At 38.8% G+C, this 25,621-nt stretch overlaps 1 protein-coding gene across 1 annotated transcript in view; it reads right to left on the minus strand.

Annotated features, from left to right (window-relative positions):
* Positions 1-2,346: 2,346 nt before the first annotated feature.
* The window catches only part of MAN2A1 (mannosidase alpha class 2A member 1), a gene marked incomplete at both ends in the record, with an annotated part of 155,973 nt that continues 132,698 nt past the window's right edge, over positions 2,347-25,621 (minus strand). The window contains 5 exons of the mRNA XM_079702510.1: positions 2,347-2,499; positions 4,130-4,240; positions 14,350-14,544; positions 21,494-21,627; positions 24,056-24,197. Of these exons, the coding sequence (XP_079558636.1) occupies positions 2,347-2,499; positions 4,130-4,240; positions 14,350-14,544; positions 21,494-21,627; positions 24,056-24,197 (735 nt within the window). The remainder of the gene's footprint in view (positions 2,500-4,129; positions 4,241-14,349; positions 14,545-21,493; positions 21,628-24,055; positions 24,198-25,621) is intronic.

Consider the following 25,621-nt stretch of genomic DNA (forward strand, 5'->3'; position numbering starts at 1 on the left):
GAAAACAAGGATGCTGAGTTCTCAAACACTGTAGTTATAACCACAAATTAAATTTTCAGAAAAAAATAAGAGAAAGTAATGAACTACTGAACATCTGCAATAATAAATGTAATAAAACATAAGCAAACAAATATGCCACTGAGATCACAACTGAAGTGTATGATTTTTAGTGTGTGCCGGGGACACTAAATTATTTAATCAGTTCTTGACCACAACCCAAAGCAAAAGCATCCTCTCTTCATTTCCCTGATGATTTATTCTAAAAATAAAAAGCAGAAACTTGCTGGTAAAAGAGAATTTCTGCTTTACCTGTGAGCAGCTGGTGGCAACACACACTGAATAAGACCCCAACCAAACACGGGACAGATCCATCTCAAACAACCGGGAGTGGCAAAACCACTATTATTGCATCAAGATTTTTTTATTTCAATTGATCAGAAATTCCAGAACAATTAAGCACACCCACTTAAAGCACAGAACACAGTGAACTCCTATAGGAAGGTTCTACATTTAAGATGCAACAAAAATACTGATCTCATTCCTGGGATTTGCTTCTGGTAATCCTAACATCTGTAGATGTCCACCAAAAGGAGGCTTTTTTTTTAAAGTTGTTTATCCCCCCAAAATGAGGAAGGAAACTTACAGTACATGTTTATTGCATGAAATTACTCCCTTGTAATATCTCGATCAACACTAGTATTGTTTCCTTAATAATTAAAGGAGAAATAAGTTTATGAATTTAACATAACAATAATCTTAGGAGCTGCATCTTGACTGAAAATCCAGATGATAATCAGACTACATGATAAAATAGAAATTGTATTTTATTTCTATATGAAGATGTTGGAATGGCAGGAGGTATAATGGAAGTTTAAAGTCAGATAATGCTAAATCTATTAGTTAACACAAAGAGAATTTTCAGAAGTGCACATAGTCAAGAATCCTTTCTATGCTAAAACTGAATCTTCTAAATGTTGCTAATGTTGCTTTTATTTTAATGTCAAGTTCACGATGATCCCAAATAAATTTTATCGAAAGTACTGTAATGGCACATAGGTTTAGAGCTTCACTTTGAGGTTAGCATGTACAAAAGTCTGGAATTCATTGAACAAACACACTCTTTAATAAGATAAATTATGATAAGCTACATGTAAGTGGGTTTCAAAACAGGGTCTATTTTAAAGCATTCTGTCTTCAAAATGGTGAACTCCTGTGAAATGGAAACAGCATGTGGATTCTGCATGTTACAAAATCCTTGCTTCACGTTGCAGTCTCCTTGGCAGCAGCATATTTTACTTAACAATATTTTTCTTCCTTCTTTTGTTTTCTGACATCTCAGTACATTCAAATAGTCAAAATGTTTAAAGTAACATCACCACAAATTTAATGAAACAGATCAGAACGTGGCCAGCATTGTCAGGCAAAAATTATACAATTTATGTGTCATAGAAAGTACCCACCCCTCCACCTCCCCCCAGCCTCTTCCCTTCCCCCAACCATAATATGGACACCAAAAGATTTAACAAGACTTATAAAAAAATAAGGCACATTTATTCTGATACGATAATTTTAAAATAGAAAACCCCTTCTCAGAACATCTGTATTCAAATGAGCTGTGTAAAAAGACACCTTGTGGTACCTAAAAGAGGTCATGGTACCTATGGAATTGCTTCTTCTATTTTAGTGACAATGGAATAAATTGCACCTATCCCACACTGTCAAGTAATGAAAATATGCCTCTTTGTCTACTACTGAATGATTCAAAATCTGATATTTCTGGAAATACTTACAAAGGGTAGGAGGCGAGGGGTCAAGTGGTACAAGTGGTAGAAAAACACATAGTCAACTATGTATAAGGGTTGACGGATTGCACTTTTCCACATATTTCAACACATAAAATTTTTCTAACACGTATGAATGATTGCAACCATTTTGGCCATTAGCTATTACCCACCAGCTTTTTATTCCATGGGTATTTTTGTAAGACTAACAAAGGGTCAGCAACATGAATACTTACAACAATCTCTTCACAACCCCCAACACAGATATAATTAGTTAACATTTAACCTGAGATACAATCTGTTGAGGTTGTCTTTAGACATTTCTTTGTTTGTTGCATCAATTCATACTGATGATGGTAGTTCATGGAAGGAACTTTAAAAAAAAAAAAGTTATAGCATGGCTTTTTTTTCTCCCTCTCTTACTGCACTGGTTTAAAAAAAAAAAAATCACAGATTTCATGTCCTCACAGTAGCCAGAAGCTAAAATAATGTGCTTCTTTATTGCACGTCAAACCAAGAAGTGTATAAAAGCCAATGCTTCCCAATCCAAATCTGAAAGCCAGGTTCACCTCAACTGGATTCGGAATGTGCTGATTTCCATGGGACTCAAGTTGATCTCACTTATATTTCGGGCGTCTGGAGGTGAATGCATCAAGGATAATGACGAAGGTATGAGACTTACAACAGTAAACTTGTTAAAAAGTTTCTGTACCAATATCTAAAAAGTAAATGATAAAAAAATTGCACGTTTACAACAACTCTGAAGAAAGATTAGTAGTGCATCTATATATTCAGTGGGAGAAAAAGTGAAAAGTATGTTTGAAGTTCCCTTTTAATGAAAAAGAAGGGGAAGGGGAGGGAGATTAAATCCACCTCTACATACTTGAACGTGGAGACTAACCCTGGAGGGAGACACAGGAAACTGTAACGGGAGAGGATGATGGGCTCTGGATTCCTTTTCTGTTGCTTGAGAACACATCAGGTGCAGGGGCCATTTTTTCAATAAAAGAAAGGACATCTATAGGCCAAGAAGCTTTAAACACATCTATATCCTCTTTCAGTCAATACTTACCCCTAACAGTGGTGCTCCTCCACCATCTTCCCTGTGCCCAAAGAGCCGGGAGACAGGACACAGGCTGCCACAAGGAAGGCCCATCATGTCAGTGAGTCCCATTTATAGGGTGGGGAGGTTGTTTGGAAAATACTGTCCTCACTTTTGGCAGGTTATTCTAATATGTCTCTCTGGATCGTATAACCACCTAAAGACTCAATGCCTTAATGTTTGAGTACAAATGTTCACAAGCAAGTATTCTCAGATCATCACTAATAAGGGAGAGTGCAAATGTAACAAAACAAAGATATCAGTGCTTTCTTAGCACCAACCACATACAGGGTGAGGCAACAGAAATGCAGAAGCTTATCTATCTAAGCAGATTTAGGCCCCCCTACTATGTTTTCTTTTCTTTTTGGATCCTATGCACATACTAATTTTGTAGGGCTGGAACTGAATCACTTGAGTCTGGTCTACACTATGTCTATTAGGTTTTGGAGAAGAGCTGAGTCCCCTAAGCTGACTTGCTGGAGGAGACCCGCCAGTGTCCTAGAATCAGCCCAAGCATCTTCTTGTAGTTACAGCTAGCTCAGGGCCACAGGCATAAGACTGGAGGTTCATTTGCTTCCAAGGAGAGTTCTCTGATGAGAACTGTCAGCAAGACCGACTTGAAGTCAGAAATGCGCAGCCACCAAGCAGTGGTCAGTCTGAGGATCTGTTTGGTCTGCAGAGTGTGGACTCATATGCAAATCTTGCTTAATCAGAAGATCTAGCCCTGCATCTTTCCCCTGGGGAAACAACTGACTGGAGCTAAGTACAGCTGCCCTGGGGTCTTTGGTTGAGTTATGCCGCTGGCCACAGTCTCATTGCTCCCTCTCTTCCCATACTGCAAGCCAGCACCCCGCTTTAGTTACTGTAAAACTTGCCTTGGCCCCTGTAGGACTTGGGTTTGCCACCGCTGAACTGGATCATACATGAGCATGTCTGAGAGAGGTGGAAATGGAGGGGTGGGCAGGAAGAAGGTGCTATGCAGGTTGGAAATGGAAGGCCTAAGAATCGATGAGGGCACTGCCTTCAAACGTGTACATGTTTGCCTATGCATTTTGATAGTGACAAGGAGAAGAGACTGAACATTGAGAAAGGGCTTTCTTAAGATGGGGAAACTTGAACTAATTTGAAGTTGAGGGGAATGAGTCAGCGAAGAGGCAATGAAACATCTCATTGTCAAGATTATCTGCAGAAAGTAAGGATTTCAAAGCACACTAATTCAACAAGCAAAAATAAGCTTTCAGCTCACCTTTCCCTGGGTAGTGGAACAAAGCAGCCCCGTGTCTCTGCTAGAGAAGCAGCAATCAAACCCCTTCCTGTGTAGGATCAAGGCTGCCTCATTGGAATGCTTGCCATCCACCTGCAAATGAGCAGAGCGCCAACACGCCACGGTGACACAATTGCATACTCTTGATGTCAGTGTCCCCAAACCACAAATGCTCATTTTATTAAAAAGTGAATTCAGGCAAATCCATTTCCATTTAGGTTCCATGCTCACTGTGCCCCCCTCCCGCCCCCGCTACACTCCCTCCCACAAGGAGTCAGGTGATATTATGTTCTAAGAGTCCCTGTTAAGTCACTCAAGTCTTGGTTTCCTCCATAGTTCCTGAGGACGTGGGTTACCTTCCACCCACATATTATATACTGTTTTATCAAAGTTTCTTCAAATAAAGCATTTTATTTTAATTTATTTTTAATAAATCCATCAAATGAATAAAGTATACCTGAATTTGGTCCTTATCTTGTCATTGAATGATATATCATCCATCTTAAAACTGAAACATGCTTCTTCATTGAATACTAATTTTTGCTAATTGCATTAACATTTTTAATCTTTAATGTATTGGTTCATTATTTTTATATAAGAGGCATTTAAATTGAATTAGTTATGCTTATCACTTGCTAAGCCAACCACATTTATTAGATTGATATATCATTTAAATTCACATTACAGAAGCTATTCTTCTTGTGCAGGCAAAAAGGAAAATACTAAACATGACAAGTCAGCTACAGGGATCAGTATACATTTTCTTGCAATAAAATTTCGTGTACCCATTTAAGTAACAATGTCACAAATGCTTCAAGTCCTTGAATATTGAAAATTACAACTATTTAATAAATTTTACGTTGTCTAAACTGGGAAAATGTTTATGATAAGTAAACTGAATTAAAAATCCTTGGAAAAGTTAAGAAATGCATATTTATTCCAAGGAGAGTCATGTGCTGCTTGGCACTGACACTGTGACGAAATTGGTCCCTTTTTCTTTTTTGTGGCCACAGATATGAATATGCCCATGTTCTTAATCATCCTTACTAGGGCATAAAATTTTTAATGTGCTACAGAGACATCTTTTCTGAATAGCTGCCAGCATTCCCATCACTGATTTGATTTTAATGTGACTGAACAACTTAAAGCTGTCCTCACCTCAGATTCTTGGCTGGAATAACCTGTTTTATGACATTTTACACTGGTATTTTGCAGTGGTACTGCTGAAATTTTGTTTGAAGGGAGAGAAAAAAGTCATTTAAGGGATTCTGTGAGTCATCACAGGACCACATGATACACACAGTAGGTTGAAATCATATGATAGAGATTTCTAATGAAATTTCAAACAATTTCACAGTCCCAAAATGGCACTAAAAGAGCACGTAAGAAAACCCTTTATTTATTATATACAGAAGGATAATAGTTGTGCCAATTGTGAAACCTTGGAATAGTCCTTTATTCTTCCTAAATGTCAGTTTCCTTGTCTGTAAAATGGAGCTAATGCATGTCTACCTCCTTCATGGAGTCATGGTGTGGGTTAACCCATTGAAAATACTATGTAAGGTAGCCCAGCTTATAGGACAGAATGTGCTAGCTAAGAAGCTGTAGAAATGAATGGTTCAGAATCTGGGCTGGGAGTCAGACAGCCTAAGACCTGTATCTTAGTTCTGCAATTTACTAGCTCCTGATTTCAGCAAAACAGTTTTTCCTTTACCATAAAAAAAAAAAAAAGAGAGAGAGAGAGAGATGAAATGAAATGAAATAGCGTTAACAAGGACTTAGCCTAGGGTTTGGAGCAGAGGACGCCCTCAGTATATTGTTATTGTTTCTATCAACATCATCCATCAAATAAATAGTGATAATTTTCATAATAGTTACAAATTAAACAATATTCTCATTTAACTTCTCATTCACAAATTTCTTTTATTGGCATCATAACTTTGTAGCTAAGGAATCAGGGAAGCTCCAAATTATAAGTCCACAATTATACACCAAAATCATAACAGAACCCTGATTCAAATTCACAAATTAGATGCCCTCTTAATTAGACTCCAAAAGCACTTATCACTATTAACCTAAAGCATCTGGCCATCTTAACTCACTAGACCATCCTTAAAAAAACACTGATAAGCAGGCATTGCTAAAATTCCTGCAACACATTTGTTCTTGAATAATGAATATTTAAGGCCTTTAGCAGACTGAAGGTGACAAAAAATTGGGAAGGGAAACACTTTTGGAATTCTGCCATTGAATTCGATAAGAGATTTAAACAAACAATACAGAAGTAGAGATTAAAGTCATAAAAATTAATTTTCACCAATGGGAGAAAGTTTTACTTTCTCTCAAAACCAAAACTGTATCACTATTCATAAGGACTAAAACACCAAATGAAATGGCATTCATCTTGCGTAAGTTTTAAAAATCAAGTATTCATGAAAGTATCAGTTTTCAAGCAAAAATACCTGAGGCAAAGCAGCAGTTTTTCAGTTTCAAAGCCTGTCTAGACATTTTATTTCCAAGAAAACTGTTTTTCAAGGTAGGGAAACTATGAATTTAACTTGAATATGTGTACAGGAAAACAGATACCTTCAAGTAGTCACACTATATACTCTAGGAGAGTAAACAAATTTTGAAAGACCTGTTTTTATATTCATTAACACATTAGTAGCATCCAGACCTCAGAAAAGAAGGGGAGGGTGTGGGGAAGAAAACTTACAAATTTTGAAATGGCACCAAGCACTGTGCTAGGTGAGCTTCAAATGAAGTGTCTTTGTAAAACAGTTCAGATCATCATTGAGACCGAATCCCTGCTTGGATGTTCCCAAGTTGCACCAGGAAAATCCACTGTAGAACTTATTTCAGGGGATAAACCAACATCTAGCTCCCAGACTAAGGGGGGGGGGGCTATGAAATGTCTCCAGCAACTGGGGGGACTAGGGGGGAAGGTGATCTGGCTTACCAAATGAAGCCATCAGGCTCAGAGAAAGCTAGACTGGAGGCAAGGTTTGGTTCCACCACGAACCAGTTAAGTGACTGAATCTATCCTCTGAAAATTCAGGAAACTAGGTTAGACTCGTGACGAACCCCTTTGAGGATCCACCACAGGGAGGACAATAACAGGGAGGACAATAAGCTAACACTTATTGAGCACCTGCTGTGCGCCAGTCATGTACAGAATGCTTTTCATGGATTAACTCATTTCATCTTGCAACAACCTTTGAAGTAGTTGAGATGATATACAAGGTGTATTGCTCTCTTTAAAGGTACAGGAACACCCCTATCAGAAAACATTCCCTCTCATACTCAAAGTGCAATTATCAGTAATGACTTTACAACGGCCCTTCATGACCTTTCCCCATCAATGGCTGGTGAACCCTTCTACGGGTGTCCCATCATTACTGAGTAGACAAGAAGAAAACAGGCAGTGTGTTCCCTAACATTTTTAGCACTGGTGCTCCCCTCGTCTTCCCAGGCAGTATAAGGTTCTGAGTAGGGAGATCTGGAGTCAGGCTCGCTGCGGTGTGGCTCCCAGCACCGCCGCTTACTGGTTGTGTGACCTGGAAAGTTACCCCATCCCTAGGTCAGTCAGTTTTCTCTTCCACAAGATGGGGCCCAAATAGTGCCTACTTCCACAGTGTTGTCATGAGAGCTAAATAAGGCTCACGTAAAGCACTCAGGGTAATGCCTGGCATGGAGACACTTCTAGGTACGTTGTTTTGGAAAATCTGAGGAATCAGTAATAAACTATATAAGGAATACACATCACAGTGACATCAAGATTTACTTTGGCAATACACTTCAACCTTCTCCAATTTATAAAAAAAAACAGTGCCAAGATTTTCACTTCATTATTAGTAACAATCACAACTGCTTATGACTGAATGATCGCAGTTGAGAACCTTTATTTGTCAAGCACTTAGTGCTTACTACGTGCCAGATGCTGCTCTAAATGCTTTACAAACATCAACTCATTTAATCCTCTCAGAACATCTCTAGGGTGGGTACTATTACCATTGCCTTGTTAGTCGTGAGGAAACTGGGACTCAGAGAATTAAGAGATTTGCTCTAAGACACCCAGCCAGCAAGTACAGGGAATGCACTCAAACCTAGGTGGTCTGACTCCCAAGTCTGTACTTTCACAACTACATTCTCCTGCCTTTGCTCTAGCTGTGGAACCGTGCTCAGAGATACTGAGCTTGGAGGGCAAAGAGGAGGATTGCTTTTGACTTAATATAATGAAAGGCTATCAACTAAAGGAGATCACCCCTCTGATCAGAGGCTGGAAAAAGGGAGTATTCATTAATGGTTCCAACAGAGCTAAAACCATGATTTACCAAAACATATTCAGAAAGAAAGGTTTAGAAACTATCATTTCTATCCATCTACAACCCTCCCACCTATCCACTCATACCATTTGGAAACAGGATTTAAAGTCATTCTGAAAATTACACACACATATGACAGTCTCTTCTAAGAAAAGGAAGAGCCAAATGTTCCTCTCCTGAGGTGGATGAGAACTCTGCAAAATGTGAGAGCTGAGCTACTCGCATCTCACACCAAAAGAAGCTGGATTTGCTCCTTAGAAAAGTGAGGGTCACAAATCTGTAACGCCTGGAAACTGTGGTAAACAGCATACGTACACACATTATCTCTGAGGAAGAGAGGGGTTGTAACTTTGACCAGATTCTCCAAGAAGAATGTGACCCCACCCTTCTCAGAGGATGTGTAAGTTGTACACAGATAAAGGCATAGCTAAACACCTGGCGGGAAAATTTCTCCAACTTGCCCAGATTCTTTGAAAATGCCAAACAACACTCATATTTCAGTGCATTCTGGCAGCTGGGAAGGTTAGAAAATCTCACACTGTGTTATAAGTCCTGAGACAGGAAATAACCAGTAGAAATTCATTTTCCAGGGCACTCGTTAAAATGTCAATAACAGTTATCCTGTTTTAATCAACAAGATAGCATGACAGAAAGAAAGGGGAAGGTGAATAGTTGTTCTCAGATATGTACAACAAAGGACATTTTCCCCCACAATTTTCACCTTTCCAGAAGCTAGGGAGATCAATAAAGCACCAATCAATTCTTATAAGAAGGGCAAAATAAAGTAAAACCTTAAACTGCCTCTTACAAGAAAAGGAGGGGGTGGTATAAACAAGTTGAGAGAGAAAATCTTATTCAGTAAGTGGTGCTGATGTTGAAATGACTGGTTAACTATTTGTAAGAAACAGTTAAGCACAAATCAAAATAAATTCCATACAGAGTGAAGAGTTAAATGTAATACATAGCTATAGATAGAGAGTATAGATATAAAGATATATATCTAAAAATAAATTAAGTAAAAATATATCTAAACATAAGAGCAGTAGAAACAATCTGCAAAAAAAGTTGAAACATATATCACTGTTCAAAACATCAAGGCAGAATGGCTCCATGGAGCCTAGCTGAACAGCTTAATCAAGTTCCTCCTCATCTCTGGAATGTCAGCATTCCAGGCTGAACCTGTCACTGTAGCCTGACCCATGATCCATCCTCCCATGAGATTCTCCCAGCATCCTCTCTACCAAGGCTCTCTTCTCCCTAAATCACTACCCTTTCCCAATGACATGGTTTTCCCGTTTAGTGCACCTGAGTGGTACTCTTATTCCCCAGTTTTCAAATCTTTATAGAAGCTTCTTTTTGTATCTCAAACTGTTGATAGTGCAAGAAAAGAGGGTGATAAAGAGAAGAGAGTTGGAGGCCAGGCATATAGGATGAGAAGGCTAACATTTAAATTCCTAGACAGGGGCTGGAGCATGCTGGGCCATACAGCTATGAGGCAGGGTTTTTTTTTGTTTTGTTTTTGTTTTTTTTTGCGGTATGCGGGCCTCTCACTGTTGTGGCCTCTCCCGTTGCGGAGCACAGGCTCTGGACACGCAGGCTCCGCAGCCATGGCTCACAGGCCCAGCTGCTCTGCGGCATGTGGGATCTTCCCGGACCGGGGCACGAACCCGTGTCCCGTGCATCGGCAGGCGAACTCCCAACCACTGCGCCACCAGGGAAGCCCTGAGGCAGGGTTTTAAGAGATGTTTGTTCTCCTCTTCATCTGACTACAAATATATGACATATAATTAATTTTTTTTCCAAAAAATTTATAAACTAGAAAAGCAAGAGATGCCTACGTAAAAGTAAACTCATCTACCAATATAGAACAATTTCTGAAAAACTGGACTTTTGTTTCTTTTTCTTTTTTTTCCCTGAGAAACTGGACTTTGAGAACAGATTCGGTAAGTCTTAAAAGGTTAAATATCATCCTCTGAGGATACGTTCAGCACCCAGGTTCAGAAGACCTGGATGTGGCTCCTGATTCTGTCATTTACTGCTTACTGTCATTTAATTTTAATCATTTAATTTCTCTAACCCTTACTTTCCTAATTTAGCCAATGGTGATAACTCAGCAATTTCTAGAATCATGAGGAGAGTTATTAAAAATTACTGATTTCTAAGCTCTCCACACCAGACCTACAGAATCAGAATCTCAGAGATGAGGGAATTTGTAAAAGTCTCTTCTTGTAAAAATCTCCTCAGTGTGATCTGGACACAGTGACTCAGAGAATGATAGCTCGAAATGCTGAACCAGCTCAGCGGTTAGCAAACTTCCAGCCCCCACCTTGCTTCTCTCACTATTGCTTGAGCCCATAACTCCTTTCTCCACAAGGAGTGAGGGAGACTGAGGCTTAGAACTGAGGAACCTTCAGACAGCAGCCTGGGCATGGGCAAGCAGAGGTGTCCTCTGTTACGCAGCTGATGGGGGAGGTCAGAAGGGAAGACAGATGTGACCTTATCATGTCAAGGGGGTCCTCAGACACTTTTCTCATGGAAATACTGTGAGGTGATGGTTAGGAAAATGCTTACTTAGATATAGGCCAATGTAGACCTCTAGTCTCTCTTGGAAGCAGCCAACACCTCTGTTTACATAATTTCAATGGGAAAAATGCACTGCAGTCTCTAAATGAACAACTCATTATTGTATGCTGGAAGCTGCCAGCACACAAAAAAACAACACAATCCAAAATGATTAGCTCTGGCTTCTGGACTGAGTTATTTTTGTCTTTCTTTTAGTATAATCATGGAATTACACTTGACACCTTTTAAGTATCAAGCTTTCTTTGAATGAATACCTACATTAGCTTCCTTCAATGATTACTTTCCTATTATCAGAGGTTAGGGGACAGAGAGCAATTCTTTAAAGTATCCCTTCGGATTACTGGTAAGTTTTTTCTTTCCCCCCTGCAATTTTATTATTTATTTATTTATTTTTTACATCTTTACTGGAGTATAATTGTACTGGTAAGTTTTTGAACAACCGTTAGAAATACGTGCTAAGAGTCAAAGACTAACATAGAACTGGCACCAATTTACATGATAATGCAAAAAAGCCCCAAATATTTAGTTCTGATCACGTGTTAGGCATTAACCTATGCCTATGGTTAGGCATTTCAGTCTTTATTCTTCCTGGTCAAATTGTTAAATTGCTTTTATTCCATCTGCTAAAACTCCAGTTTGCACCTGCGTTGGCATGTACTGTAAGCATCATCAGGATAACAATGTATGTCTACAAAGCACTTCTGTTTCAAAGGGCTCTCACAGCACTATTTCATCTGTTTCTCATACTAGACCTGAAACAGGCATATCTGATATCAGGCCCATTTTATAAATGGTAGCTGAGTCAGCAGTCACGCAGCCAGCAGGGAGTGAAGGTGGTTCACCTTCCAAAGGTGAGAAGGGCAATGGGAAGCCAGGTGGCTACAGCCAGTGAGGCCAGGCTGCAGAGGGACTGAATGCCCAAGGGTCTAAATCAACTTTGTAGGGAATGGGATTTTTTTTTTTTTTTTTGCTGTACACGGGCCTCTCACTGCTGTGGCCTCTCCCGTTGCGGAGCACAGGCTCCGGACGCGCAGGCCCAGCGGCCATGGCTCACGGGCTCAGCCGCTCCGCGGCATGTGGGATCTTCCTGGACCGGGGCACGAACCCGTGTCCCCTGCATCGGCAGGCGGACTCTCAACCACTGCACCACCAGGGAAGCCCAGCAATGGGATTTTTAATCCCGAAAGTGATTAGATTTGTATCACAGGAAGCTAGCCAACAGCAGGAAGAATGAAAGGAACAGGTAATCACAAAAAAGAGGTGATCTGGAAAACAAGCAAAAACCTTGGAGGGTAAAACCCTACACTCACCAATTCTAGAGTCAGCTGGTGCTGCTTCTGAAAATAATCATGGGAAAGAGTCATCTAAAAGTGAGGCTAAAACTTCTCCATGGCCGCCATGGACCCCAGAAGCCCCTGGATCCCTCAGCTCGCTAATGTCCTCTACTATCCATGCCCCGAGGTGGCAGCCTGAGGCTCAGAGTCTGGTGTCTCCACCCTATCCTTTCATTCTCTTTAGCCCATGAATTAATGACAGGTTACCTCAGGGAGGCTGCCCATCTCTAGTGCGTTCTTTCCCTGAGTCAAAAAGTAGACCCACAAAAGACCGTAGCAGAATCCTAAAGAGAACACTCACAAGATCCACTTGTCCAACAAATTGTTACTGAGCCCCTACTAGGTGCAGGCTCTGTTCACGGCAGGGGGATACAGCAAGGAATCAAAGAACAGTCCAGGTTTCATGGCTCTTCCATTCTGACCAGCATCTCCTGCCTTCAGGCCTTCCACTTGCTCCTAACTCTTCCCGACCGCTCTACCCTCAGAAATCTGCGTGAGTTTCTTATTCCCTGACCTCCTTTGGATTTTTACTCCATTATCACCTTTTCTGCAAGGCCTTCTCCAACCACGCTATTCAAATCACCTTCTAAAACTGCCCTTCCCTCCTTCTTCCCCTTCATTATAACACTTATCATCATCAAACATATGTTTCTCTTATTTTTTCATCTTTATTATTTTTCTCCCCTCATTAGAATCTAAGCTTCAGGAAGGCAGGGGCTCTTGTCTGTTTAAGTCCATGACTATACCACAGTGCCTTTAGCAATAACTGGCATGTAGCAGGCATGAAATAAATCCTGAAGTTCACTCATGTGATCAAACAAGCCCTTTTGACACAGAGATACACACATAGGCCTCTAACGTTCACTTGTATTCATTATTATTAGACACATGTATTTTCCTACATAGTCAGGCGTAAGTTCCCTATCTTGGACATATAGTTTTAAAGCCCTAAATGTCCAAATTTGTAGGCACTGATCCTTCCTTTGCTTGGTTCTCTTCAGTTCTTTGTTCTCGAGCTAAACATTTTTTTCCTCTTACACTCTCTTCCAACATGAACACTCTTCTTTTCGCACTCAGGCCATTTAATATAAGACATTTCCTACAGAATCCATAATCACTCGCTATTTCCAGCTAAGTGGATGTCAATCCACAAGATGAAACAGCTTTACAAAACATAAAAGTGATGTCAAACCTCTCATCTTTTCTTCTTTTCAAATGCAGTCTCTGACTTCAAAAGTAGGCATATAGGTAAACTCAAGCAATCAAACTGTGTTAAAATTCCATACCTAATAAAATCTTCCCTTGTTTCTTCCTCTGATGTGTTTTCATGTCTCACCTACATAGCTGGATTCTCAATGCAAAGATTTGGGGTTTTTTAGGATTTTTTTGGTATTTTTAGGAGAAAAGATACGAATGTACAAAGCCTCTGGTACAGAAATAATTACACACTATACCTTCTGTTTCTCTAACTCCTGAGAAACACTGACTAATAAGGAGAAACAAATGGAAAATGCCAGTAGGGCTGATCTTAAGGCCTGGTTCTCCCACCTGCTAATTATGTGACCTCAGGCCAGCCTCAGCTTCCTTATCTGTAAAAAGAAGCTGATATTCCCTGACCTGCTCACCACGCAGAACTTTTCTGAGAATAAAATAAATCAGTCTAAGGAAACACTCTAAACTACAGAGCAACAGTCAAATGAAAGGTACAATGATGTTGCCTAAAGGTGAAGTCCTCTTAATCACTCTTTGAAGCAGAGTAAAATTTACAGTTTTATTCCTTCCACCCCCTTACACCAAGTATACTACAAAAACTATTTTTTTTTTTTTTTTTTTTTTTTTTTTTAGGTAAGAAGTGGATTTATTTAGAGAGAAACACACTCCACCAGACAGAGCGTGGGCCATCTCAGAAGGTGAGAAAGGCCCAAAAAGTAATTTTTTATAGATATATTTTGGGATATACCTTTGACTGTATCGTCCTCAGATTAACCAGATGAATGTCACAAGGCAAAGATGACATTAATGGAGAGAATTCACCCAGCAGCTGAAGGGTGGGCACAGGGACCTTTTCTGTCATTGGAAAGATAGGATGATTCAGGAAAGAAGAAGTTATGTGGCTAAGGAGGGAAGGATAACTGACCGACTTCTTTTCTTCTTCCTATCAAGAAAAAACAAAAATGCTTAAGAGTTATATATTTGCAGTTCTTATAGTATTAATTGAATTATCAGACAGGGCTTAAACAGGAAAAATATATACAAATATATTAATACTTTGATTTTATTCTATTTTATAAATAAGTCTTAGACAATGCACAGCAGATTACCAAGTTCAGTTCTAAGAGAACAGTGTCCACCTAACTCCCATGTTGAGAAATATCTCTTTTCCACTGCTTTAAAACTAAAAATCCTGACAACATTCTCCACAAACATTCTAGGACAAGGTATAACTTTTTATGAAAATTCTTTCTCAACCTACCATAAAACTCTAAAAGTAAATGGGTTGGGATGTTCATGTATCTTATACATTGTCAAATGCTATCTCTTCTCCCTCAGGTTTTACCCATCATATTCTTATGGTTTCATTTATACACTTAACTAGACTGTAAAGTTATATGTATTGATCCAAAGTTATGTTTTATAAATGTTACCCAATGATATGATTTTTTTTAAAAAAACTCAAAAATAAATAAGTCTTTAAAATAACACAGGTAGCATAACTAGATCACCTGTTTTCTTTAAATGTGGTAAAATCATTGTCAGCTGCTTCACTTTATTCCAAAAATAGGAACTACTATATATGTTATAGAGTAGTTATCACACATTTACATGGTACACAATTATTCAGTATAATTTTAAAATACTTTAGTCTTTGCTATGGTGTATGCTTATAGCCAAGTATTTCAGCATGTTCAAACATTAAGTAAATCTACCAGAACTAGGGATATACATATGGTAGATGACATATACAATTAATTAAATCAATGACTAAGTAGAACCTTAACCAATAATGCCTAAGGTGTAAAAGCAGACACAGAAAAGCACTAAGAAGAAAACATAATTTATGTAGAAAGGTCTTTTGATCACCAGCAACATTTAGAGAAAATTTAATTTTATATCTTATTTTTTGAAATGACTATTTCACTGATGTCTTCTGATTTTGTATATTTTTAATAGAGGGCTCAAATAAAAGGTCTGGCTACTTATCTGTGTGAAAAGATAAGATTTACAGAAGATACAGAGCTTAAAATTCAGAATGTCAGATTAGCATTGAACAGAGGGTGGTAGCAAAGAGTGAGGAGCATCTTGCCAGCAGCAAACTGTAGATATCATTACAATTCAGACTATGAAGAGAGAAAAGAAAAAATTTTAAAGGCAACAGAGGGACACTACAATATTAAGGTATTGACAAAAAATATTAGGTATAAAAAGAGTTGTTAAAAAATTTTATCCATTCCACATTCCTTTTTTTTAAGGAAAGATTAAAGCATATAAAATAATATTCTTCAGCAATATTGAAATTTAATGCAGCTTGTAGAATAACATGAAGAGAGAGGGAACATTTGCAACAAGAAGCTTTAAATGTACTCAAAGATCAAAGGACTTCATAATCTGGGTCAGGATTGCTGACAAAATCACTTTTGAGTAATAAAAGATAAAAGCTTTTTAAGCCAGGAAAACACCTGCCTTATCAGATTCCGGAGGCATTAAGTCCATACTAGGTCAAGAAACATTCAGAAAAAGCTTTCTGGCTTTGTCCTATGCTCTTGGAGGAATCCTGGGACGCTTCAGTGAATAGGTAGGGTACTTCTTGATAGATTATCTATACCTTAGTAGCAGTGATGTGCATATTTACTATTCCTCCAAACCCAAATCAGTTCTGACCTTCAGTGCTTCCCCACATTGACCATACATCAGAATCGCTTGGGGAACTTTTAGAAAACATAGATCCCAGGACCCGAACCCAAATCTACTGAATCAGAATCTCCTGGGGTGGGACCTTGGGAAGGTAAAGTTAAAAGCCCCCCAGGTGACTGTCACATAGTCAGTCCCACACCGCGCTGCAGACCTGTGCTAGGAACTGCCACCCCAGACATCCTCCCAACCTTTTAGAAGAAACAAAGCTCCCTTTGGAATCAAAAGTATAAGCCTCATCCTTTAACTTGTTTGGGATTAAAAAAACCAAGATGCAGACTCGAAAACATGTTAATGAAAAATCTTGTCACATGATACAATGCCATGAATGTAAGCACTTTCAGCATTCAAGAACTGTGCTATTTATTGTCTCCTAAGCAAGATAAAAAAGAGAAGTTTATATAAGAGTTGTGGTTTGGTGTCAGAAGAGCTCCTTGAACAAGTAACACTGCTGGACGCTGACCAAGTCGGGTGTGGCAAAGTCTCAGGGAGAGCGCCATCACACTTTCTGAACATATTTATAGCAGTAAGGGGCTAGCAAGATATTTAACTGTGGAGCTATCACTAATTTTTTAACCATAACCATAGACCCAAAGTTTATAAAATATATTTGCTATAGGAAATTTTACATGTTCGTTTAAGCTATAAATGAATTTCCCAGCCTTATAGTAACTAATATACTACTCTAAACATTATTTGGTTTCTTGTAGGTTGGAAGGTTTTAGACTGTACAGGTCTGGTTTTCTCCGTGCATCCTGTTCAACATTAAAAAGAGTTTCTAGCACATTCTGATCCAAACCACATCAAGTTGCGATCTTCTCTATTGGGTTTCAGCCCTTATTTCATAAGTCAGAACTTCTTGCCAGGCTCCTTCGTGCCCTTCATTAAGCCCAGATGAGTTCTCTGATTCCTAAACGTCACAGGTTTCCATTTTGTCTACATCAAAACCTGCTAAATTATTAAGAAAAAGATCGTTTTTTTAGTCACCTTTGTTTATTCAGAATGACCTGACACACGGTGAGAACTTGATGTTTGTTGATGATTAATTAATTTATTAATTATTACATTAACAAGCAATGCAATATAAATGAAAGAGAGAAAATTACTGTAGGGGGAAGGATGGGGTAAAAAGACAAAGAGGGAGGAGAGAGAATGAATGAAAATATGTAGACCTGTAAGATTTAGAGATAAATATCATTTAGCGCAGAGCTGAAGCTTAGTAGTATATGGGCCAAGCTGGCCTATTAGACATGCTTTGGTAGCTCTGTATGGTATTAAAAAGTTGTTTGTTTTTCAGCCACCTCTCAAAAAAAGAAAAAAATCCAAGAGATTTCACATTAAAATCATCAACACAACAATAATAACAAAAACTCCCCCAAACAGATAACTTTTTTTTTTACCCCAAACACTGGAAAATGAAGTCACACTGGGTCCTCACATTCTCATGTGGAAACATCATCTAGGGCTGAGCTGTGGCTCCTAAGTGGGATGTGTCCATCCTCATGTTCACCACAGACCCTTTGGTCACCTAACATAAGCATTTGCCCTCAAAACCTGACCAACCTCCCTCATGCCATCACTTCCCTGAGCCCTGTCAGCATTTGAGTTTTTAGCTGATCTCTCCAGTTTCCTCTCCTTATATGTAAAGAACTGGTATCCAGAGGTAAAACGACCCAGTTGTAACACACGAACACTTCCTAGTTCAACGCCCCCTTTACTATTATACTAGTCGCCAGCAGAAAGGGTGTAGGAAGTAAGGGTCAAAGAAACAAACCCTGAAGAGTAATGCTGATAAGACAGTTCCTATTTTCCATTTCTGCTGAGGCTTGAGCATTATTCCCATGGATGACAGTCAACCTCACAGAGCCACAGTGCTTCACTGGGCATTTATACCTCTCCCAGCAATTATTTATCATTCCAGTCTTGTTCTCACTGCCTCTCTGCAGAACGCTCAAGAACAGGACACTTTCATTTAGTCATCCAGGATTACTCCCATGAGGCTCAAAGCTTCCCACTAAAATGCGTTCCCTTCCAGGGAGTGTCTCCCCACCTCAGTTTCTACCACTGATATTTTAGTCATAAGTCTGAGCAGAAAATAAAGACACTTTCTAGAAAATTTAAGTTACATGATGACATATTAACATTTCTTAATCAAATGTCTTTTTAATCAATTTCACTAGAAATTAAAATGTATTTTCTCTTCTCTAGTTCATTTCTTATTTAAAAGAAACTATTGATTTAAGCCCAAGAATTTATAGTTGAGCAAAAGAAAAATTTAACCAACACAGGATTATAAAAACTTTGAGTCAAATTTAAATCAATTACTACCCAAAGAGTTCTGAATGAGAGTAAACAAATTATTTAACTTCTAAGTGAAAGCTTTATAGATCTGACATGAACATTTTTATTGCCATAGTTAACAGAAGTTTTGTAAATTAGTGTCTATAGAGAGAAAAATCGTCAAAGCCAGAAACACTTCAGGAGGAGCAAAAGATAGTAGCTGCCAGCACTCAGACAATGATTTTTATATAAAGTTTTAATCCTAAAAGTAAGCTCTTATCAGTAATTGATTTAAACCATGAGTCTCAAGAACTGGTATAGATCTTGACATCTAAAATGGATATTAAAATCTTTTCCTAAAAGATTCTAAATACTGGGAGAACTCTTTGCCTTAATTAGCTGTTGCCATTTCATTCAATCAACTAGTATTTTATTTATAGAATGCCTACCACAGGCAAGGAGGCCCTGTGGGGCACATGCAAATGAAATAGACAAGTCCGTAGAATCTAGTAGGGGGAATAGAACATGCATATGGTGACAAGGCAGTAAGCAGTAATTGCGATAAATACAGTGGTGCAATGCGCTATCACAGCTCATTCATTTGTGCATTTGTGTATTCATTCACAGAACATACACTGGGTGCTTGCTCTGCTAGGAATAATCCTAGAAGCAGATAGAGACATAACCCCTATTCCCAGTGAGTTTACGGTCCAAAAGAGGAGAAAAACAAGGATCACATAATCACACAAACACAAAGGAGAGATGCATGGTTCTGAGGGAGCACAGAAGGGGATTTGACCTGGTCAAGCTGAAGCAGTTGATGAGGTAGGCTCTGATCTGAACTATTACTAAGAGTCGCTGGGCAGAGAGATTGAAAGGCGTGTGCAAAGGTGCTGTGAGCACTGGGTGCATGGGAAATATTTATGACTGAAAGAAAAACCAGCTGGCCCAGAGCAGAAACAGGGAAAGCCATGTAGATGAGGATGGGGGACAGGCGGGGCCCATACCACGAGGGGATCTGTGGGCTATGGTAAGGATTTGGCTTTTATATTGAGAGCAATGAGAAGACATAGTGGGTTAAGCAGGGCACAGGGAGGACAGATTTGGTTTTGAAAAAACAAAAAACACTGCTTGCTGGGTTGAAAACAGATATGGCAGAAAGAAGAGACAAGAGTGGATGTGTATAGGCTACCTCCAGGAAACACATGATGCTAGTTTAGATTAGAGTCACTGAAGTAATCAAGTTCATAGATTTGAAATATTTAGGCAATGAGATAGCCAAGCACTGGTGATGACTCTGCTGTGAGAAGAGAGCAAGCACAGAAGTGTCTATCAGAGATGACTCCTAGGCGTCTGGACTGGATGGAAGGTGGTGCTAGTTATCAAGAGAGGGAACACTGGAAAAGGGACAGGTGTTGGGGGGAGATCACAAGAATGATATTGGATATGTTGAGCTTGAGATGCCCTTAAAAATGTAGAAAGAAATGCCAGGAAGCAAGCAGATAGATGGGTCTGGAGGTGAGAGGTGAAACCGAAGCTGAGGGCTTGTATTTGTGAGTTCCAATTGACGCAGGGGAAGACCATACAAAATGAGAAAAGGAAAAGGCCTGGGGCCGAGCCTTGAGGACTCTAATATTTAATGGCTGAATAAACAGCTATGAGAGAGACAGAGAAAGAACTACCCCAGAGGCAGGAGGAAAACCAAGTAAGTAGGGAACCATGGAAGCCCTCACTATGCAGTGTTTTAGGATATGACAATGGTCAGCGTCACATGCTGTTGAAAGGTGAAGTAAGATGATAACTGAAAACATCCACTGGATCTAGTGACACTGGCAAGAGCATATGATGGGGGCTCAAACCAGACTGAAATGAACTGAGTGTGAGAGGGAGGTGAGGACACAAACTCACCTCATCATCTCTGGCTCAGTGAGGGTAGAGGAGATAGTGTAGGGGAAACGGAAATGAGAGTCTGAGTGAGGGCTGTTTTTTGTTTTTGTTTTTCATGAAAGAAAACGAAGAGCATTTAAAAGCCAACTGAAAGCCTATGAGAAGCAGGGACAGGGAAGGAGGGAGGATGATTAACAAAAGGATCCTCAGGAGGGAGACTGGGGTCAGTTCCAAGGACACTGGAGGGACTGGGCTATGAGGAAAGGAAGGTAACACAAGGGAAGAAGGACAAGGTGGGAGCAGATGCTTGGTATCTAGAACAGAGAGCTCTATGAATGGCTGTTCTCTCTACACAGTGGATGGTGAGGCCACTGGCTGAAAAGAGTAGAAAAGATCTGAAATGGTTAGTGTGGAAAGATGAAAAGCAGAGTAAGTGAAAAAGGGCCATGTCCAGGGCCATCTGAGGTGGGTAGTCAGCAGTCTATGGGGAACTCTGAGATAACTTTTCTGCCACCTGAAGGAGTATACTGTCAGGTTGGTTCATGTCTGATCAAGCTTTTGCCAGACTCTTTTACATGGAATGCTGGATTTTTGCTTTGAGTAATGAAAACTGAACAAGAAAGCAGACAAGTAAATCTACTTTCAACAGATGAGTCTAAGGCTAGAATGAGTATACTAAGGTTTCAAATAAATTTTATTTTTCAAACTTAATCTCCTAAGTACATGACTAAGCTCTATCCTTTAAACTCAACGCTTATTTATTTCAAAGTAATTTCAGGAAATTTCACCCAAGCTGATTCCTTAACATTATTTTATATCTACACAATAAGCAAAACTAAAAAATAAAATGGGCTGAATGTAAATCTTACACAATATATATAAATGAAGTTCTCTTTTTTGTGAATACAGGCTAAGTCTATTACAAAAATATCTCAATATTGGAAAATGAAAAAAATAAAAAAGTATAAAGTCATAATTTTGGATGGCAAAGAACAAACAACATGAGAACATGAGAGCTTTTTTCCTACCATATTCATGACACTTCTTTTTTCTAGTAGTATTCGAAATAAATTAGCTGTAATCTTGTTATCATGGACACCTTGCTCAAGGCCACGATTATCATCTTGCATGAGTCTTCGATCCATGATAACTTCAATCTGACCTACCAAAAAAACAAACAGGCCAGGGTTATTCATTGAGAACCTCATAATACAAGGCAGGGTCTTGACTGAAGTTTTTCCTCCAGTCAGGGAGACAGACCTATACAATCCACAGTACCATGGGCTTCCTCTCGATAATAGCTAAAAGCAGCTAGTATAAACTCATAAAACAGGATCGTATTTCTCCTTTTCTTTATCAGCTTCTAGTAAAATCTAATAAGAAATTTAAAAATGGGACAGAAGAGATCAAAATTAAAGTGAAACTTACAAAAATTTAATAGAACCAGTAAATTAAATTTTCCAAAAATTTAGTGGCTGCATTTGGAATTTAAAAATGTTTATGAGGTTCATTAAAAAATGTACATCACTCATGGAGTAATAAGACAAACACAGAAGGACAGAATCTAAAAAGGATTTGAAGTAAAATTTTAGGTTACTTGATATGCTGTGATTCTCTGAAGCCCTAGAATTTGGAGACACCCACCACATACCCCCTTCCCTCTCTGATACTGTGTTAGTGTGTCTTTTCTCCTATAGCCCAAAAAGTTGTCATATTTGGTTCCTTTATTTGCTATGCAATAATTCTACAACTCTTTTAGTTTAAGTTGTAAGCTAATGGTTAGGTTATAAAATTACAAACTAAAAAAAAACTGAAAAAAAATCACCCAGAGACATATTTATATGCTTAAGATTATACTCCCCCAAAACCCACTAAAGTTATATGTGTTTAAATATATATTCATCCATCCATTCATTCATATTTGCTACTGTACTGAGCAATCATTTGGCATAAAAGGGAACTATGTAAAGGATTTTAATAACTATTATGCTTACATAGTCAAACCAACTCTGTTTAGTTTCTATCTTCTCAGTTTAGGTATCCAGTACATAAAATTAACAGTGCTGGTTAGAATTTTCATTGTTGTTTTCTCCATATTTCATAAGACAATTGTCCAGAACATGCTCTTCAGGCATTGGGGCTAACTGTCCCCATGCCTATCTAGAATTTGATCTCTTCACACTCAAATTAGTATATCAATCTCTTGGTCATTTCTAACTCTTCTCTCTGCCTCCAAATGTTAGCCCATATACTATGTGACACTTAGTAACTTCCTAGCCTGTACTCAAATTGTTTTTATGTCCATAGCTCTCTTGATCAGGGAAGTGAGATAATACTGTTTGGTTCATGACTGCTTGAATCCTAAGGTCTAGTCCCCTATTTAAGTAGAGCCCAATTTTGAGAATTTAAGGCAGAGTTTAAAAATGGGTAGCTCAGGAGTCATCTCTGACACAAAGAGGCTTTATGTTTTGATTTTTAAAAAATTATGTCACAAGTTACAGAATGGGCAACTTCTCATAAAATTCTAGACTTCTGGGCTTTTCTTCAAAAACTGAAAAATTTGGCAACACTGGACCCCTTTCCCCATGGCAGCAAGTAGCTGACACCAAGCAGTGGCCACCCCAGTGTACAGGGGGGAATGTGCTCCGCAATTCACTCAAATCCCAGCACTCCCCACTGGAGCCCCGACATGAGGCCATTATTATTTTTATAACTGTATTCATGTCTTCATGACGTGATCTCATGATTTCGTCTAATGAAGGCCACAAAGAAAAATGATAAGTAGTAAGGTTTTCTGTGTGTGGAAGTACAGAATGCATGTATATACATAATATAAATAGTGGGTTTGTATGCATATGCCCAATAGAAAATGAATATGCCAGGCATCTGTACACATTTATTATCTGCCTGGCTCCGTAACATGCTTGTCTTAGCAACTCTTAGTATGTAAGGAAAGAAGAGCAATTGACATGTATATGATAATTAAAAATAATGTATTATGAGGGACAAAGTCTCCCAATAGAAAGTTCTAAAAAAAATCAATCAGCGTCTACTATCTATTTTCTCTTTCACTCCATTTCATTCTCTGTCTTTTGGAATCTGTAAAGTCATGTCTGTCTCCTCTGTATCCCCATATCTGTATCATCTCTACTCCCTTTCTTCTTTTCAGCCGGTAGTGTCCTAAAATGATGGGATTCAGAGAAGGACCTAAGTTTGAACTGTAACTTTCCACCTTTGCAAACTTTGTTAAGTTATCTGAACTCTATCTAAACTTAATTTGAGTCTGAATTTCCATTCCCAATCAGTCACAATAATGACAGACTTCTGCAAACAATGAGCCATCAGGAGAAGTAAATTATCTTTAAAAATAATCAGTTTCATGGACTCTTAGGTTCCTCTTTTTTCATCTGAAGATTAAGGAAATTTATTATTTTACATTGGTCTCACAAAGCTCAAAATTAACTAACAGTCTGGTTCTCAAAAGAAGAAAGCCTGTGACTGGGGATGATAATTAATACATATTACCAGCAGAAAGATTATACACTGGGGAGTGAAACTTATAAGAGCAAAAAAGAATCTAAACAACACACCACTTTTCAAACTCGAAACACCTAAAGACTGAGCAGAGAGCAGGGTCAAGCGATGCTCAGCATCCTGGACATACGCCATTGTAGTCATCGGATAAACGTTCGCCTGAAGAGGCAATTTGCTCAGTGTCATTCTAGGTTGAATCTGTAAGACCAAACAGTTCTCGTTAAGGAAATAAAAAATCAAGTGATATTTACACATGTACATAAAAAAATTACTATCGACTACAGATGGTTTTCCTTCCAAACAGAAAAAGGTACAGCACCTTTCTTGTCCAATAGAACAGCTAACTTAGAAATGAAAACATTCTTCAAAACAATATGAAGAAAAATCATTAGCATCTTAGAAAACAATTGTTAAGTGAGAAAGGTAGAACTTGTCCAGATTTTTTTTTTTTTTTTTTTTTTTTTTTTTTGCGGTACGTGGGCCTCTCACTGTTGTGGCCTCTCCCGTTGTGGAGCACAGGCTCCGGACGCACAGGCCCAGCGGCCATGGCTCACGAGCCCAGCCGCTCCGCGGCATGCGGGATCTTCCCGGACCGGGGCACGAACCCGCGTCCCCTGCATCGGCAGGCGGACTCTCAACCACTGCGCCACCAGGGAAGCCCCTGTCCAGATTTTTAAAATAGGCATTACTATTTAAATTCAGAATAAAAATCCTTAACAAGTTTTCTAGCTCTCCAATATCTGCATAAAACAAATTATAAAGGTATTAAGGATTCATTTCTCATTTACATCTAACATACTGCTTTTGTAATGAAGGCTAAGCATAATAGCTCTCTATCCCCCTTTCAAGAAATATCTCTTATGATTCTTGAATCAGTTTTAATAAATACCACACATCTCCTCACCAAATCCTCTAACATACTATGTTATAATAATCAAATGCACATTTATATTTAAAAACTATTCAAGGCTAACTCTTCTTGTTTAGTTTCAATGTAGATAGTTCCAAATTCCAACTTTTCTTGGTCTAGTATCTGAATGCATGAAATACAACTCTAATTTTATATTTTGAGAGACTGACAATGCACTAAGCTGATCTGGGTCAAGGAGACTCACTCAAACCTCAGGAGGAGACATCAAACAGAGACTTTGTTATCAGAAATCTTATACCACATAAAAATGCCATCTCTTCTTTTAAACTCATGAAAGTTTGACATGAAACTCAGAAAAGGAGAAGTTCAACATAAACATAATAGTTAACATGTACTGAGTAACCATTAATGCCAGGCACAGTATTCAGAATTTCATAGATAAGATCTTTAATCTTCACAACAACCCTGCAGTAGGTTGTTCAACTTACTGATTCTGAATAGTGTCCCTCCAAATTCATGTTCGCCCAGAACCTGTGAATGTGATTTTACTTTGAAATATGGTCTCTGCATATAAAATCAAGTTATACTGGATTAGGGTGAGCGATAATCTAAAGAATGGTGTCCTTACCAGAAATGGGGAATTTGGACACAGAGAGAGACATTTAGGGCACAAGGAGACCATGTGACAGCACAGGCAGAGATTGGAGTGATATGTCTACAAGGCAAGGAGTACCAAGGATTGTCTGCAACC

Source organism: Hyperoodon ampullatus, assembly GCF_949752795.1.
Source record: "Hyperoodon ampullatus genome assembly, chromosome: 4".
Classification (NCBI taxonomy): domain Eukaryota; kingdom Metazoa; phylum Chordata; class Mammalia; order Artiodactyla; family Ziphiidae; genus Hyperoodon; species Hyperoodon ampullatus.